This window comes from Drosophila arizonae, chromosome 5, assembly GCF_054131065.1.
Source record: "Drosophila arizonae isolate 15081-1271.41 chromosome 5, UAZ_ARI_1.0, whole genome shotgun sequence".
NCBI lineage: Eukaryota > Metazoa > Arthropoda > Insecta > Diptera > Drosophilidae > Drosophila > Drosophila arizonae.
In genome coordinates this window covers 16690217-16707155 of record NC_142925.1, presented here as the reverse complement: position 1 = coordinate 16707155, position 16939 = coordinate 16690217, and the positions used below count along the sequence as shown (strand labels likewise).

General features: G+C 40.3%; 4 protein-coding genes, 1 long non-coding RNA gene and 4 other non-coding genes across 9 annotated transcripts; 6 read left to right on the top strand and 3 right to left on the bottom strand.

Annotated features, from left to right (window-relative positions):
• The first annotated feature begins 280 nt into the window (after positions 1-280).
• On the top strand, positions 281-3202 carry LOC108617550 (uncharacterized). Its single transcript, XR_001916111.2, has 12 exons — positions 281-476; positions 687-750; positions 943-996; positions 1184-1237; positions 1418-1472; positions 1657-1706; positions 1900-1950; positions 2138-2192; positions 2374-2425; positions 2623-2683; positions 2877-2925; positions 3115-3202. It is a non-coding gene; the product is annotated as an uncharacterized LOC108617550 (long non-coding RNA).
• Positions 506-617, top strand: LOC149268581 (small nucleolar RNA snoMe18S-C1367). Its single transcript, XR_016270721.1, has one exon. It is a non-coding gene; the product is annotated as a small nucleolar RNA snoMe18S-C1367 (small nucleolar RNA).
• Positions 787-869, top strand: LOC149268580 (small nucleolar RNA Me28S-Cm3227). The gene has a single exon (XR_016270701.1). It is a non-coding gene; the product is annotated as a small nucleolar RNA Me28S-Cm3227 (small nucleolar RNA).
• On the top strand, positions 1029-1113 carry LOC149268579 (small nucleolar RNA Me28S-Cm3227). The gene has a single exon (XR_016270699.1). It is a non-coding gene; the product is annotated as a small nucleolar RNA Me28S-Cm3227 (small nucleolar RNA).
• LOC149268578 (small nucleolar RNA Me28S-Cm3227) lies at positions 1990-2067 on the top strand. Its single transcript, XR_016270702.1, has one exon. It is a non-coding gene; the product is annotated as a small nucleolar RNA Me28S-Cm3227 (small nucleolar RNA).
• cyp33 (peptidylprolyl isomerase cyclophilin-33) lies at positions 3190-4417 on the bottom strand. Its single transcript, XM_018013367.2, has 4 exons — positions 4120-4417; positions 3671-4063; positions 3431-3603; positions 3190-3373 (listed from the first exon to the last, which is right to left on the bottom strand). Exons 1-4 carry the CDS (start codon positions 4318-4320, stop codon positions 3229-3231), a joined length of 912 nt encoding a protein of 303 aa, XP_017868856.1. The 5' UTR covers positions 4321-4417; the 3' UTR covers positions 3190-3228.
• Positions 4418-4641: 224 nt separating this feature from the next.
• On the bottom strand, positions 4642-5403 carry LOC108614961 (serine palmitoyltransferase small subunit A). Its single transcript, XM_018009183.2, has 2 exons — positions 5138-5403; positions 4642-4890 (listed from the first exon to the last, which is right to left on the bottom strand). Exons 1-2 carry the CDS (start codon positions 5256-5258, stop codon positions 4703-4705), a joined length of 309 nt encoding a protein of 102 aa, XP_017864672.1. The 5' UTR covers positions 5259-5403; the 3' UTR covers positions 4642-4702.
• Positions 5404-5608: 205 nt separating this feature from the next.
• Positions 5609-16811, bottom strand: Cc2d2a (Coiled-coil and C2 domain containing 2A). The gene is made up of 7 exons (XM_018011366.2): positions 15005-16811; positions 13003-13963; positions 7146-7429; positions 6372-7079; positions 6075-6313; positions 5889-6012; positions 5609-5800 (listed from the first exon to the last, which is right to left on the bottom strand). The coding sequence occupies exons 1-7, from the start codon at positions 16541-16543 to the stop codon at positions 5609-5611; spliced, it is 4047 nt and encodes a 1348-aa protein (XP_017866855.1). The 5' UTR covers positions 16544-16811.
• On the top strand, positions 11005-12254 carry LOC149268577 (inactive lysozyme 1A-like). Its single transcript, XM_089471570.1, has one exon. The coding sequence runs from the start codon at positions 11642-11644 to the stop codon at positions 12200-12202; it is 561 nt and encodes a 186-aa protein (XP_089327696.1). The 5' UTR covers positions 11005-11641; the 3' UTR covers positions 12203-12254.
• Positions 16812-16939: the final 128 nt, after the last annotated feature.

Sequence of the window (16939 nt, the reverse complement as noted above, 5' to 3'; positions counted from 1 at the left end):
ACTTAGTTATCTCTTATTATGTTTTATCTGAATTTCTCTTGTGTTTTGTATATACCTGAATAGGAAACACACTAAGAGAATTCGTAAATAGGTATGTAAGTGCACTCAGTGAGTAGGTCTTTTAACAGTGCTTAGCGGACTGTTATTAGCATTTTTCAACTTCCTGTTAAATAAGACAATCGTAAACTCCACTAGTTTTCTTACAGTGAAATGTTAATAAGTGCACAGTTGATTTTCTGGTATTTTTTAATTGCAATCAAAAATGCCTTATGAACTTGGTCACACTGTTGTTGAGTGTCGTTCATTTCCTGTTCGCTTTCGCAGGGGTTGAGTTGTATATTCTCTGTAATCTGAAATTATTTTCCGCATCGGAAGTTTTTATACAATTTTTGTTAATCTAAAATATTTATGAATATGTGATCTATACATTAACACAAGCATTAATTTGCTTTGCGTCAAATTTAACCGAAAATATGGTAAGTGGCGTATTTACTTAGAGCATAATATTAATGTATTGATGAATGTTCTTTTTCTGAAGAGTCGAGTGCTAGTGCCTTTGCAAAAGGGTTTCTAGCGTTCTTATCTTGTAGAAAGAATAAGAACGGCCAACTGATTGTTTTATTGCAATTATTTCTGTGCAATTTATGCTCTTTGCATGCTAACGTATCTTTTTCATTTTATTGCAGCTGCCACATTTTGTTGCACGCACACGTGCTCAGAAGCCGGTATGTGAAAAATATGCTCATTGAGGTAAGTCTTAAAATGAAATTGATAAATTTATCCAAGTGTCTTATGATGATAAGTTCAATCTGAACAAAATGCTGTGTTGTCTCTTAACTAAAAATTAAACCAAAAGGATACTGATAATAATAAAAAAAAAAATTTATAAATATGACTTAACTTTGAAAATTTCCTCACATAAGTTTTATTTCTTTGTTACAGACAATGCTGTACGCACGTGGTTGCAAATCAGTTACTGCAATGGAAATCCCATAGGTGAGTAGATGAAAAAGTGTTTTAAACTAGCGTGTTGCCTGATGATAAGTTCAATCTGAACAAAGTGCTGTTGATTTATAACTTAAAATTAAACCAAAAGGATTCTGAAAAATTACAATTTAAATAGAAGAGTTGATTGACATAATGCGAGCATAGGCCTAAACCTATTTTGTATTGCTTTTTTCAGTTTTATTGGACGACAAACTTAACTCATGGCACAACAAGCTTGATTGATTTTATGGTAAGTTATATTAGGCGAATATCTAATAAAATTATATTTAAATGATGAAATGTAATTACCGTACGATTTCTGTGATTAAAAACCCCATGGCTGCATTATTTGCAACTGATACAAAATTATTGTAAAAAAAATGTTAAATGTGAGGAATTATGTTACTTAATAGTATTTCTTTTTTTTTAGGATTTAATTAAGAAGCACTTGAACACTGAATGGCATTATTGGCAACCGCTAAAAAGTAAGTAAAGAAACAATTTGGAAATATTTAAATTGTGTTTTCGAAATGATGAAAGTAATTACCGTATGATTTTTGTGATTAAAAACCCCATGGCTGCATTATTTGCAACTGAATTATAAGCTCAATTTAAAGATTGTGTAAACTTGAAATATTATAACTAATTCATGATATTTTTTTATTTCAGTTCTGCAAATATGCATACAGTAAAATATTCCTGTGGCACGTTAAGCTAAGGTATGTTTCAGTCTATTTTTGTCAGCCTAAGTAAATCAAATGCTTAAATGATGAACACTTTTTATCTATAATAACTTTCGTTCTACTGAGTAGAAAATGCGGAGAAATATAACTGACAAATGCATATAAAATATTTGCTAAAGTGTCTATCATATTCGTAATAACTAAATGAGCTCTTGCTTTTACTTATCAGGATTTCCAATGGCCGCTTGCATCGGGGGGAAACATAGAGCTTAATATAAAGGTAAATATTTAAATTAACTTTTATTTTTTTTTAAAAGGCTTCATCTTGATGATAATTTTAATCTGACAACTATGCTGAGTAAACAAACAAAATAAACCAAAAGGATACTGATAAAATATTCAATTAAAAATTATATATATAATCTAGCCTTGACTTGCATCTAATCTATGCCATTCTTTACTTGCAGTACCTCCAGGAATGGAACTATCTAGAAAAGCCTCTTACATAGAGTCTGCGCCAAGGTATGTCTATATATTGGCATATCTTATGCAAAAACTTGGAAAACTCTTCATGATGTTACTTCTTAGTATAGTTCATTAGAAACAAACATGTTACAAACTTTTGAAGCTGATATTTAACAATTTATAAGTTAAGAATAAGTTAACTAAATTTAAACTAAAATTTCAACTTTTCAATTTGCAGATTTGTATGCCGACTCGATGTAAATTTTAGTGGTCTTACTCAAAGCTTCAAGGTATGTTTAATTAATTGATATTGCAATTCAATGAATTTTTCGTTACCTGATGAACTATCCTTATTCAGGATTCCCTCTTCTGAGTAGAACCCATTAAAAACCATGCGGTCAACTTTCCCTGTCTGAATAAAAACCTAAATTTTATTATTTAATTTATGTATTTTAAACGAAACTAAAGTGAATTTTCTTTATTTCAGCTCTGACTGCGCTTTGGCATCGATATGCAGCTATTGGAGTCATGTTGGACTTTTCAAAAAAGTAAGTTTATTAGATATTTAGAGCATAAATTATATATTGTCTGATGAACTATCCTTATTCAGGATTCCCTCTTCTGAGTAGAACCCATTAAAAACCATGCGGTCAATTTTTCCCTGTCTGATCAAATTTTAAAAGCAGCTTTCCATGCGCAATCCAACAAATTGTTAATAATTTACAAACTTTATATTTGCAGCTGGCTATATCTATTTGCAACTTTCGATATCCTGCTCAACTTTGAAGAGGTAAGAAGTAATACCTTAGTATATTTTTAGTCGTATGTCTTTAATATGATGAAAATTCCCTTTTGGGATTTAAGGCCTGAGTAATTAACACCATGCTGTTTTATCTTCTTTCCCCAACTGATATATTAACAATTATTGTAAGCATTCTTTAATCTGCAATATAAATTAATTTTCTGTTTTTCCTTTCAGATTACAATTACCCGGTTGACAACTGGCTCCTTATATACAATGCAACTGAATAAAAAGCAAATGACAAATACAAAATTACAATTTTAAATTATGTTTTTTATTCTTAAGCCACATTCACTTGAGTTCGCCACAGGCGTAGATAATAATCTTTTGGGAGGGGGTGCCAGATTTGTTTCCACATTTCTCCATTTTACGTACCACGTCTGCGCCGCTGATGACATGGCCAAAGACCACGTGTTTGTTATCCAGCCAGTCAGTCCTGTAAAATATATAGAGTATTATCATCTGAGTAGTTATACCTTCGGAAAATCTTTACTTTGTGGTGCATATAAAGAACTGTGATCCATTTGTGTTGGGTCCTGAATTGGCCATGGATAACGTGCCAAAGCTGTTGTGTTTCAAATTGAAATTTTCGTCGGCGAATTTCTTGCCATAAATGGATTTGCCGCCAGTGCCGTTATTGTTGGTGAAATCTCCGCCCTGACACATCTGGAATTAAAAATATATACCTCGATTAATTATGCGCTTCATAGATGCAGCTGCAGCTGCAACTTACGAATTCGGGAATGATGCGATGAAATGTGCAGCCTTTGTAGCCATACCCCTGCTCGTGTGTGCAGAGCTGCCGAAAGTTCTCTGCCGTCTTGGGCACCACGTCGGCGCGCAGTAGCATGACAATGCGTCCAGCATCGTTGCCCCCAATACGTATGTCAAAGAACACCTGTGGATTTCGTTTTTCCGATTTCTCAATCACTGCTGGCCCTGTTGAGGGCGTTTCTATCGTTTCCTTTGGCGCCTCAGCCTCGCCACTCTCTGCCGCTAATGTGGCTCCCGCGTGCTTTTGCAGCCAGTCGTCATCCGCCCAAACCGGCTTAAAGCTGTCCTCCTTGACGCGTACCGGCTTGGCTAAATTGACGCGTATCGTGCGGCCGCACAGCTCTGAATCATTCTAAAATAAAGAGCGCATTAACTGATTGCTCTGATAAACTAAATGCTTGGACTCACCATGTTATCAATGGCGGAGGCAGCATCTTCGTAGTTCTCGTACTCAATGAAGGCAAATCCACGATGCTTTTGCGATTCGTAGTCGACCGGCATTTGAATGTCCGCAATATCGCCAAAAGGTATAAATGCATTGTTCAGCAGCCTTTCCGTGACCTCATCAGCTAATCCACCAACATAAACAGTCCGTTTGTCATTTGACATTATTCACATAAACGTTTATGTTTTCAATAACTTTTGTAAATAAAATGCGCCCAGCTGCTGCAAAGGGTTTACTGTTTTTTTTTTCTAGCGAGTTGGCAGCAACACTTCATGCAGAGCTGCCAACTTTTAGAAGCTATTCGCCGAGTGGCAACATTGACATAATGTCAGCGCGCGATTTATTAGTGTTATCGATTTTTGAAATTTATGTATATGCAATGCTTGTTTAACAGTAGTTAGAAAACAATATTGAAATAGGTTTAATTAACTTTCTTTCTCTTTAATTCGACGAAAGTTTTAATATAAATAATTGTAAAAAATATGTATTTATACAGATTTTTTCATTATATATATATTTGTTATAAATTATAATTATTAAATAATGTTACGTAAGGAAAGATTCACTACTACTGCATATTCCATCTGCTGCCGCACATTTGATATTATTAAAAGTGTCACTTATATTCGTGGCAGCCGGCGGGATTAGAAACCCAACCAGCCTTAGGCAATAACCGGGCACATACGCATACGAGGCATACAGAATAAGAGATATGCAACTGCCAAGAAGTATGTCTGCAATTATAACAATACAAATTACATTAATGTAAATAGTAAACTATAAATTTCCTATATGGCACCACTTCGCGCCACAGTTAGTCATAGTCTCTATGACGGGCAAATACTGACCGAAATAGATAAGATACAACTTGCTGCCGTGAGAGCGACAGGGAGAGTGAGAGTTGGTGGAATGGATGACAGCCATCAAGTTAATGATTGGTAATCGCTGATTAATAGCTGCACTCATGGTAAAACTACTTACGGCAAAACACCTTCTCCCATGGCTCGCAAATAGCTATCTGAGTGTTCAGCTCATACAGGCTGTAGAGCCAGAGCACATAACGCTTGAATTTCGCAAATTTCTCAGCCATATTCAAAGGCATGGCGATACCATAGCCGACGATGGTACAAAGTTCGGTACACGATCTAAACGCACGGAAGGTGCGCAGTGAACTAAAACTGAACTGAACGGAACATGGGCAAATCGGGTAAAGAAAGAAACCACAAACCACAAACCACAAACACGCCACAAAGAACGTTATCGTAAAATGTTTGTAAATCGAGTTAAATACTTACTTTCCCGCTTTCCGTACAGCGAGTGATAAAGAATTTGTTTTTATTGATTAGCGTTTGTGGGCATTATCTACGAAGACAGCCGGCTCACCGAGTTTCGTTATCAACAACCGAACATTGACGCTATTTACACCGCATTGATTCACGTCGAGTCAATCAATTAGGCGACCAGGGGCACTATTGACAGCAGAAACACCCAAACGGATAGGACATCGTTGGCATAGGCATTAATGTGCACCGCCACACAGAACTCGACGGCCGCATTGTTGTTGTAGTGTATGCAGCTGGTGCGAATGCGCTCCGATATCGCCGACAGGTTGGTGTAGGCAAAGTTTATGGTAAAGCCATAAAGCTAAACAAATATAACGATAAAATGCAAAGAATTTGTTAATAAATTGCTAACTCATTTTCAGGGAAACACCAAACACACACACACACACCCTATAATTGGGAAACTCGCGCTCCAGCTCCTCACTGAATGCCGGCTCATCGTAACGATTGCCTGGGAGCGTGCTCAAACTTTCCATTTCATTCAAAATTCTCAGCAGGTGTGGCTGAAAGGCACTAGAGGAAATCACAATCGATTATCAGGTGGCTACTGGCTATTGGCATATCTTTATACCCACCGATTCCACAATGTTTTGCGTGTGGTGCGCCAGGCGCTTATCTTTTTCATAATCTTGCGCTCGATGTGCTTCTGTAACTGACTCAGGTGATAGCTGCGCTTGTAAGCATAGTTACGCTTCTGGATGCCACCGTGGGGCGCCTGCTGCCGCTTGGTGAACACCGGCAACCAACATTCGCTATTCTGCACATCGAAATCCGTCATGCTGACGCGCTCTTCCGCCTGTATATTGATAAAGATCTGAACGAAAAATGATTTTATTTTTATTATTGTATGATTCATGTATAGCTCAGCTCACATTCTGTGCCGTCACCAGCGAGTAGACACGTGTCAGCGGACAAAAGACATCCTGAAGCTGGTAGCGTTTGCCAGTTGTGGGCGCCACTAGGACCAGTTCGCCGCTGTCCGGCTGTCGGTAGATGACGAACGTGGACTCGCCATAGGGACAGGCCAATCCCAGCAGCAGCCAGCACTCGAGGCCCAATGCCAGCATATAATTGCACAGCAGCACGCCCAGATCTTTCACAGAACACCAGGTGCTATCCAGCAGCGTTTGGTTGTTCAGCCAAACGCCTTCAAAGCTCTGGCACCCATCCAGCGAACTGCGCACCGGAGTGAGCAGGGAGACAAAACGACAAACACGCTCCAGCTGCGACTCGCTGGGCAGCGACACCGGCTCCAGCAGACGTGTGAGGCACACGCGTTTGCCATGCGACGTACATATCAACGGCTCCACATATCGTTGCGGATGTGGCAATAGCGGTTGCACCTCCAGGCGGCGCTCGCGCAAATATTGCTGCAGTTGCGGCAGCTCGGCACAGGCCAGGCCGCCAATTCGCAGTGGCGTCAACTGGCTAGCCGGCTCCACGCTCAGATAGAACCAGAGATGCACACTCTCCTTGAACTCCGGATATTGCTCCACCGATATATTGGTCACCGAATCAATCAGCGGCCTCTTATAGCCGACCAGCACCTTGGGCATGCACAGCTCGATGCATCCCTCGAACTGCAAGAGTATATATTAGTGATCCAGCCAGTCAAGTAGCAAACGTAGTCAACTCCCTCCACTCACCTTGCGACTGGCCAAGAGACTGCTAATGGGCACCCGATATTCCCCCAGCCAGTTGCACTGCACGCGCTGGTAGAGATCGGATGCCTCGTCCGTGTACTGCTGCTCGACCAGTTCGTCAAACAGGCTGATCTTCAGATCCTCGCGCAAATCGCTGAGCTGACCCGTCAGCTGCAGCTGCAGATGCTCATTCCATGTGGGATTCGAGCCCTCTGCGGTGCGACTGCGACACAGTCTCTGGCCATAGCTTAGTGTAATAAATGGTCGCACATTGGAGTACATCAGCGCTGCAATATATGGAAATATCAATTTGTATTTACACGGTATCTGCCAGTCGGTCAGTCTGACTGTGCATTCATCTACGATTGCTATTTGTCATTAGCGATAGCACAACGACTTTCGCAGGCGACAGGCTTGCTGATAAGATTAACTAAATATCATCAATATCATCAGCTTATATATGTATATGAGATTTAGTTCAAGCTCTGATATTTCCGACAAAGAATCGGGACAATGATGGTTGGTATGGTTAGCAATGCTGCAGCTCGTCCTGGTGGGAGCGGCTGAAGGACTGAGGACGTGGATAGACTGAACGTTACACAGTTGTCGTGCTAACATGGTTAGTCCAAAAGATATTAAGGTCTTGCTTTCAGCACTACGGAATCTTTCAAATTGGTTAACAATATTGGAGCAAGTCTAAACACGTCTGCAATGTAGAGTGCTCTCAACTGATTTTGGACGATATTCAACCCTCGCTCGACTGCGCAAGGATAATACTTAGGGAACATGGCTGGAGTGCCTGGGCAGTGGGAGAAGTTGCTTCGACGAAAAAGTAGATAGCGTAAATGGAACTACACCTGTAGGAGCAGCTGGGAGTAACCATGGAGGTGCAGTTGAATACTAACCATACGATAGTTCGTGATTTCAACTAACGTTCGAAATGTATAAAATGAAAATTATTATTATTTTTAAATAAATATTGATTTCAACTCATTATGATTGCTTAGGAAATCATAACTTGCAAATAACTGTTAACTGTTTTATTTTCTACACTCTGCTCACGAACACAACACTCGCTCTCACTCTCTCCGTGAGTGGGACTTCGTTTCTTCTCTTGAGTGCATTGCGTTGAGCTATTCGTGTCACGATCTTTCAACGAGCATCGTGAGCGAGCGATACGATTGACGTTCGCACAATGAGACTCAGTAAGTGAGAGATTGACTAAAAAACTCAATGCAGCACGCTCTTCAAATTGTTTTTATTTTTTTGTAGATTAGAAGTAATTTTTTTTTTTTTTTTTTTTTCAAACAACAACACTCAACCAGAGCAAAATAGAACAAATTTAAACGGTTGTTCAACGAGCGTGAACGAAAGACACTTATTTACAGACATCCCGAAACGGTTAACAGTTATTTGCGAACTATGCAGGAAATGGGCAATACTTTCTATTAGACAAATTACTCTAGAGTAAGGGTTAGCCGAAAATGATGTCTACACCAACGTGGGCGTGGCAAATCGGCGTCAATGCAAATTACATATAGACATATATAGATAAATAGGCTTCATAGCAATTACTAAGAGGCACTCTTAAGAGATACGAGGAAATATGCATAATTCGATTTAATATTTAAATGCTAGAAAGAAATTAATCTAATAAAATTAATATAATTTTTCGTCTAGCCTCGTTTGTTTTTATTGTTATGTATACCCTGAGCCCATTGAAAATGGTAAATCAGATTATAATGGATTTAGTAAAATTGGTTTCTTCTATATATGCATAGAAGAAGCTCTTCGAAGCTGATACTCTGATCATAGTCGAGCAGATCCAAAATTTAAAAGAGGGGCAAACTTTTGCATAGATCCAATACATTTTCTTACATTGTTGCCGAACGACAGATTGTTACGAACGATAGAGGCTAGCCTACAAGATGCGAGCAGAATATTACTCATAGTTCTTTATTTTTTTTTATGAAGCTTTAGATAGTGTATCAATGTAAGTGATAAGGGTAAACTAAATACACTATGTATATTTAGACATTTGCAATTGCGAATTATTTATTAGTAAATGGCCAAAGAATGCGGTTGGAGCACATATGTAAAGTCAAAATGCAGGCTCTGCAGATATCGAAGGATGTGATTGTATCCTGGTGGCAGTCGGAAGATAAAATGGAGGATATGCGAAATTTGGAGTGTGAAAACTTGGTCAGGGAAATCTGTGGAGTTGCCGTCGAGTGTGTCGAACAAATGAAGACGAAAATTGACTGGAGCGATGAGACAAATAGAACTAATGAAACTTTAGCCAAAAGCGAAACTTCCGCTAAAGTTAACAAAAGACGGGCCACAGCAGATCCAACCGAACCAGCCAAAGGAAGAACTCGTCAATTTTTGTAATTGTTCTTGAGTCATAATATATCAACCAAATATGTATATAAAGTCTTAATATACAATCAAGCTGTGTTTTATATGTATATATTTTTTGAAAAAATTCATGTAAAAGTCAGAGGAAGGCGTGGCAGACCCCATAAAACATACATATATATATATATATATACCTTCTACCTTCTACCCTTCGTAAGAGTGTAGTGATCTCACAAGCCCCAAAATCTGGGGATTTCAAATTTTACAGGTTTACTCGTACATGCCATACGCACTATGGGGTTTTTTTTAAGAGCTGAAGATTTCCTTTTAAGCATATGATTGTATGCTTTATTTCATCAAAAAATCATCAGAAATATATCAGTATATCAATAAAGTAGATTAGATTAGATAAGATAGTCCGCAAAAACTTTGCAAAATGGTTACTTAATGTTTAATAAATGTTTAGTATTAAATAGCACAATGGCGGGGAAGGATCTAAGCAAATTTACAAATGAAATACGGCAAATAAAGAAGCATGCTTCTGTTCTAATGCTGAAGACGGATGCAACCTTAAAACAAATGATGGGCCTGGACCGCATTACAGTGAAAAATTTTGTTGAGAAGAATTTTATTGATAAAATTGCTCAGGAGGTTGACACTGAAATGAAGGGAACAAATAGACCGAAAGCAGATAAAGATCAAGATGATGAAGAATTTGAATTGCCGCTTTGGGTATTGTGCGACATGATCGACATCAATGTGGAAAAACAAAGAATCAAGGATCAAGCTGAAGCTGAAACAGGAAATGAAACAGAATGTGACGAAGTGGAAACAGGAAATAAAACAGACAGAAATGACGATGTGAAAAACAAGAGACCTCGAGATTTTCGATAAACTCAATAAGTGCTATTACCAATTAATAATGAAAAAAAAAAAAAATATTCCTATTCCCTTTGTTAATAACTAATATTGCTAATAAAAATAAAATGGAGTATGTCATTGTTTATACCCTGAACCCATTGAAAATGGGAAATCAGGGTATAATGGTTTTGTTGAAATGTATGTAACAGGCAGCAGGAGGCGTGGCAGACCCCACAAAGGATATATATTCTTGATCAGGGCGACGAGCTGAGTCGAGTTTATCATTAAAAATTGATAGCTCATCCCGTTATTTTTTTATCGATAAAAAACCTTATCGAAAATCAGTTATAAAATTATATCTCCTACATCTTTAAAGATAGAGTCTCCAAATTTTAAATGTATACTTATATGCATTTTATACAGTTTCGGTTTTTGTTAAAATCTACCCGTATAGAGAACAAGCAAAACTAGATCTACCTCTCATTCTCTCTCTCTCTCTCTCTCTCTATATATATATATATATATATATATATATATATATATATATATATATATATATAATATACATATTATGAGGCGTTATGAGGCGTTTGAGAGAGAATGTTCGTCGCAAAAGATCGGATTTGTGGCGGAACAACAGTGTTTTATTTAAAATTTCCGGGTACTTTTTTGACAGAATTTATGATATGTTATATGCCAATGTCGATAGAAATAATCTTTCAATCTGACTAACACTAAACAATACTTGATAGCTTTCTTTGCCTAAAATGATGTATAAATAATTCGAAACTTCCGGTCTTGATTATTTTGGGTATATTTCTCAGAGAGAAAGAGAGAGCGCGCGAGCGAGAGAGAAATATATATATAGAGAGAGGTATATAGAACAATATGACCGCACCCAATCGCACAATCGAACAGCTAATTATTAGGCTCGCTCATGGAGTCAAAAGAGTATATGGGTTTGTCTGCAGTTTTCGTATTGCTGTTTGCACTTTGTTATATACATATACATAAATCATTCCTCCGAATGGCCGTGGCGATAAGAAGAAAACTATAATGTATTTCAGCCGCAATTGTTTCTAATCTTGCAGGGGAATCAGCTCCTTTATAGCTCCACTGAGATGATCCATCCATTGGCTTTGAAGCGAAAGAGCATTGTGTAGTCGGTTACACTTAAGTACAATAATCGAACTTTTTGTGCGCACCGATAGAAACACATACATATATATAGAAGCCCAATATTTTTCGGCCAAAAAGTTATAAACTTCATTGGCCGCGCAATGCCAACGATGGATGGTAAGCTTAAGTGGTTCGCTCTGCTGGCATCGATGCAGCTTGTCCTGTTGGGCACGGCTGAAGGACAGAGGACATTCAATCGCTGTACTCTTGCTCTTGAATTGGATAGACTGAACGTTGCACGGCAAGAAATACCCAGATGGGTTTTTATCGCACAGGAGGTGAGCAGCTATCGGGCTAACGTGGTTAGTTCAAAAGATATCAACGGCGTTCAGCACTACGGAATCTTTCAAATTGGTGAACAATATTGGTGCAAGTCTGCAAAGGGAACTAAAAATATCTGCAAGGTGGAGTGCTCTGAACTGATAAAGGACGACATTCAACCCTCGCTCGACTGCGCAAGGATAATACTTGGGGAACATGGCTGGAGTGCCTGGGTAGAGGGAGAAGTTGATGTGGACGATTGCTTCGAGACAAGTGCCCAAGGTAGAAACGCAGCTGCACCTGCACCTGCAAGAACAGATGGAGTTGGACCAAGAGGAGGAACTAAAGCTGAAACAGAAAATGAAACAAAATGTAACAAAAGAATTCGAGATTTTCGATAATTTCAAAAAGTACTACTAACAATTAATAATAAAAAATGTATGTGTTACTACATTTCATTGGGATTATGAAGATTTGTCTTGGAGATCTTGGAGATGTCGAGTGATTGCATAACTATATAATATTAATACAGGATATTACTAATATTATATATTATATGTCAATATCGCTTGCATGTGCCTAGAGTAATCAATAGATATCATCTTTACGGCCATAATCTTCCATGAACTAATATTTATAGAAATGAACAAACTCGAGATCTCCAGTCGCGATTATTTTGGGTGTATTTCGGAGAGGGAGATATATATATATATATATATATATATATATATATATATATATATATAAGATAGGACAATATGACCACACCCAATCGCACAATCGAACAGCTAATCATTAAGCTCGCTCATGGAGTGTAAAGAGTATATACATAGGTTTGTCTGCAGTTTTCGTATATATCCTTTCTCCAAATGGGCGTGGCGATAAGGAGAAAACTATAATGTATTTCAGCCGCAATTGTTTCTAATCTTGCAGGGGAATCAGCTCCTTTATAGCTGCACAGAGATTATCCATCATTGCATTGGCTTTGAAGCGAAAGAGCATTGTGTAGTCGGTGACGCTAAACTGCAATATTCGACAGCTGCCTACGGCCATGTTGCACAATTCAAGTTCTAGCTTGTCTACAACGTACATATGAATATATAAGCATATGTATATGCATATATATAGGCAAGTGTTTAATTTCTGGGCTGGGCCCATCGACCATCCATAGACTCATCTGCAGGGAAGCAGATTCACTTACTCTGGGTAACGAACAGACTGGCGCTTAGATCGCTGTTTGTGCCGGCGCTGCTCCGTCGTCGTCCCTGGTGCTCCACGTTGAGGATGTGGCGACTGCGCACTGGCACACCCGTGGCACGCACTACATGCAACGAGACAGTGAACTGTTGCAGCTGTTGATTCGGGGCACACGTCGGCTGGGGCTGCCACAGGGGCGGCTCACGGCTGGGACTGTTGGCCGCTTGGCGAACAAAAATGGAGCAGAGTGCACGCCAAATTGTTGACCAGCCCATTGTATGCTCTGTGGGGGAGCCATCGCTCCACAGCTGGAGCAGCGGCAATGGTGTTTGAAGCAGCTTGGCCCGTTGTGCGCACTGGTTCATTATGGTCTCGTATAGCAGGTGAAGAAACTTGCGGCCTCGATGCTTGTGCAGATCGATTGGATGCCAAATGGTGCCCGGATCTAGCAATTGGCCAACATTCGCATTGGGTCCGTGCTCCTCCAGCTCAACGATTTCATGCGCCAAAGCAGGCACAAAACTCAGCTGTTTGGTGTGAAAATTGCGCTGCTGATGGCGCGAATAGAGCAGCTGAAATCGCCTGTTCTGGAACAGTTCCTCGATGCTGCACAACAGCAACTGCTGCTCGGCAAAGATGAGCGGCGCATGCCGTGTCCCTGCATCGCTGCCTCCGGCCGCAGACGCGGACAAACTTTTCGCCAGCAACGTTTGCCTCAGTGCCGGCGGCAGCGGCTGCACATCGTCCAGCTCATTGCTGCTGCTGCCGCCATCAGGACAATAGTAATCAATGTGCACATAGAGATCGCCGGCCAATTTCGGGCGCGTTGCCGATGATGATGTCCGCGATGATGTCACCTCGAAGCTCAGTTTCTCCTCCGATCGGCCCCTTTGAGTCGCCTGCAACGGAGTGTTTATCAGTGCCAATCGGCGACTGTGCGCAGTTATTGTCGATTTCTCATACAGCTATATTTATGCATAGAGAAAGGGGGGGAGAGAGAAAGGGAGAGCTTAATCAGTTTGTGCATTTGTTAAAAAAAAAAAAAAAAAAAAAAATTTGGCATTGCCAGCGGTTTCTGATACACACACATAGATACACATATGTCCTATATATACATATAATAATAATCATAAATGGCTATGATATGGCGTAATATATACTATATATGCTGAGTCAACCGTAATCTCTTCTTTTTATACCCCATTATAGCCCATTGAAAATGGGAAATCAGTGTATAATGGTCCGTCGGTCTGTCTGTCCGTATGAGCAAGCCGATCTCATACTCGTGTATACCATAGGCAATACAAGTTTATCTTATTTTTTCGATAGCTCATTCGAATAACTATTCGAATATCAGCTTGGGGGGTTCAGGGTATCTCCTAGTCGAGCAGTCTCGACTGGAGCCTTGTTACTTGTTTTATATAAATTAGAGATGTTGATGATAGGAGCTGATTCTTCGCCTGCCACGCCTCAGAAAAGAACATGACATTCTGAATTCCCATTTGCAATCACTTTAAGGGCAAATATATACATACATATATATTTATGGGAAGCACTTGATAGTGATTACGATTGCCATAAACCAGAGATTAATAGAGAAATTCGCAGTCGGACAGTAGCCACTGCGCGTACTGCGCTATCCATAGATAGCACAATTTACAATGCAATTGTAACTTTTATACTCATTCACGAAAGTGAAATGAGTATATTGGTTTTGTGCAATGTCCATCTTGCTACCCGTCCGCCTGCCCAGCGTGAAATTCGGAAGAATATGTATGTATATAGTCCGTGTAAAGAGATTTTCTCGTAGTATCCAAGGTTTGACGGATATATTTACGCTTAATAGGGGCGTGGCAAGTAACTGCATCTGTTATGATTTACAGAAAAATAATTGATATACATATGTACATATACCAATTGTGGGCGTGGCAAGTCGGAAAATGGGCAGTGAATGAGTATTCTGCATTATTCATAAAAAGGTGATTACAATAACTAAATAAACTTACCCAAATATTGAGCTCTTTTGGATTGGAGCGATTTAGCAGCACGCCTATTGTCTCATTCATGTCCACATGCAGATCCTGTTCCAGGCGATATGTGCGCGACTGTGCCACAAACTGGCTGTCCAGGTAGATCTTCAGGTAGTAGTTGCGATCCAAGCTCAGCTGATTACCGTTTACTGCTGCTGCTGCTGCTGCCGTCGCCTTGGGATCATTGGGCATTGTTTCATCAGCTGGCAGACGCTGCACAAAAACTTCCGGCTCCTCTGGATCCTGAAAGGCTCGCTCATACTCTGCCCTCAGGGACTCCATGATTTCCGTAAATCGAGGCTTACGCGGCGGTTTCGTATGCGCCGCTGTCGACTGCTCGCTGTCATTCCAAATGCGCCGCTGCTGATAGTACAGCTCCAGATGCTCGCGATACACCTCGGCCAGATCTGTCTCGAAACGCTGTTTCCACGCCGAGCAGGAGACGTCCAGATCAGCAGGCGGCACCAGCCGCAGGCTCAGGCTGAAGCGTGTGCAGCGAAACTGTTGCCGCTTGCGCAGCTCCTTCAATTTGGCCCATTCGGCGAGCAGACGCTGCAGCAGCACACGCTGCGCCCTGGACTCGGCATAGTAGCGTCTGCGCAGCTGCTGCGTCAATTGCAATTGCCGCTGAACGTGCACCGCTAGCAGCGATGGCTGCTGCTCCTTCAGGTGCTGCTGCTTGCTGGCATCGATTAGGCGGGCAGCCACATTGCGAGCGATTTGTAACTCTTCGCGCAGTTTATTGCAAATCTGACTGTTCACATTGTATGCGTAGAGATCGTAGAGATCCTCCAGTTGCTGCGCCAGCCGATGCTCCTCCAGCAGCTGTGGATGTTCGCTGAAGCGCAACTGTTTCAGGCACAGCTTCAGGCAACGACTCATGGGCAGTCCGTGGAAGGTAGCCAACGGCACAGGTGCCAGGAAGACGCCTTTAAACTGCCTCGAGCAATTGCTGTGGTAGAGCGTGGTATCGATGGTGTAACGGCCCGGTTCACAGTCTGAAAGCTGCGCAATAATTCCGGCACTTAGTTTGGCGGTCGTTTTACTATATCTGGCCTCCTCCTGAAACCGATTCAGCATGCGTATCTGCTGGGGCTTCAGTTGGGGCTCGCATTCACTTAGCTGTAGTGGCAAATGCAGCCGCTCACTGGGCGAATACAACAAAGTGGAGTCATAATAATGACGCTGTCGCTGCAGCTTACCGGACACAAGGGGTGGTTCAGCGAGTTCAATTTGTAAGAAGCTGGCCGCAGTGTATTGTGCAGGTGTGTCATCATTTGGAAGTTCCGTTTTGCCAGTTGTGGCACCCACAGAATCGGTCGCTTTGGCATAGTGAAAAAACTGCAAACTGCGGGCTTCCAAATCCTCATCTACTGTTTGTTGTGCGGCGACCTTTTCACTTTGCCACAGCAACTGTTGAACTTCCTTTTCAGACTTGCGATATGCACGTGTTGTTTGTGTTTTCATTTTTTTCTTGCTGCGCTTAGTTTTTATTGAATTTGCTTCTGGCTCCATTTCGACTTACATAGGTTTGACAATAAATGAAAATAACCGTTTGTTTGGATTTTGCACAGGGTGGCATCGTTGCCTAGGTAGCCTGATTTTATCGGCTTTCGATATTTCGAATACGACAGCTTATCGATTATTTAGAAAAAATACCAACTAGAATATATATTTAAAATAAACGAAAAAATGAATCGTTAATAAGATAATTAAGCAAACAGATAAATGAAAGTAATAGCATGTCAAACATAATATGATAACCCATATCTTATCTGTATTAACAAAGAGCTTTATATAAATTTTATATAATTACTGTCAGGTAATATACCTACTGAATGAATATACATATGAATGCAAATCAATTGTTAACTGGGTTTTAATTTCTTTCAGTTTGGCACTTTGCCCCAC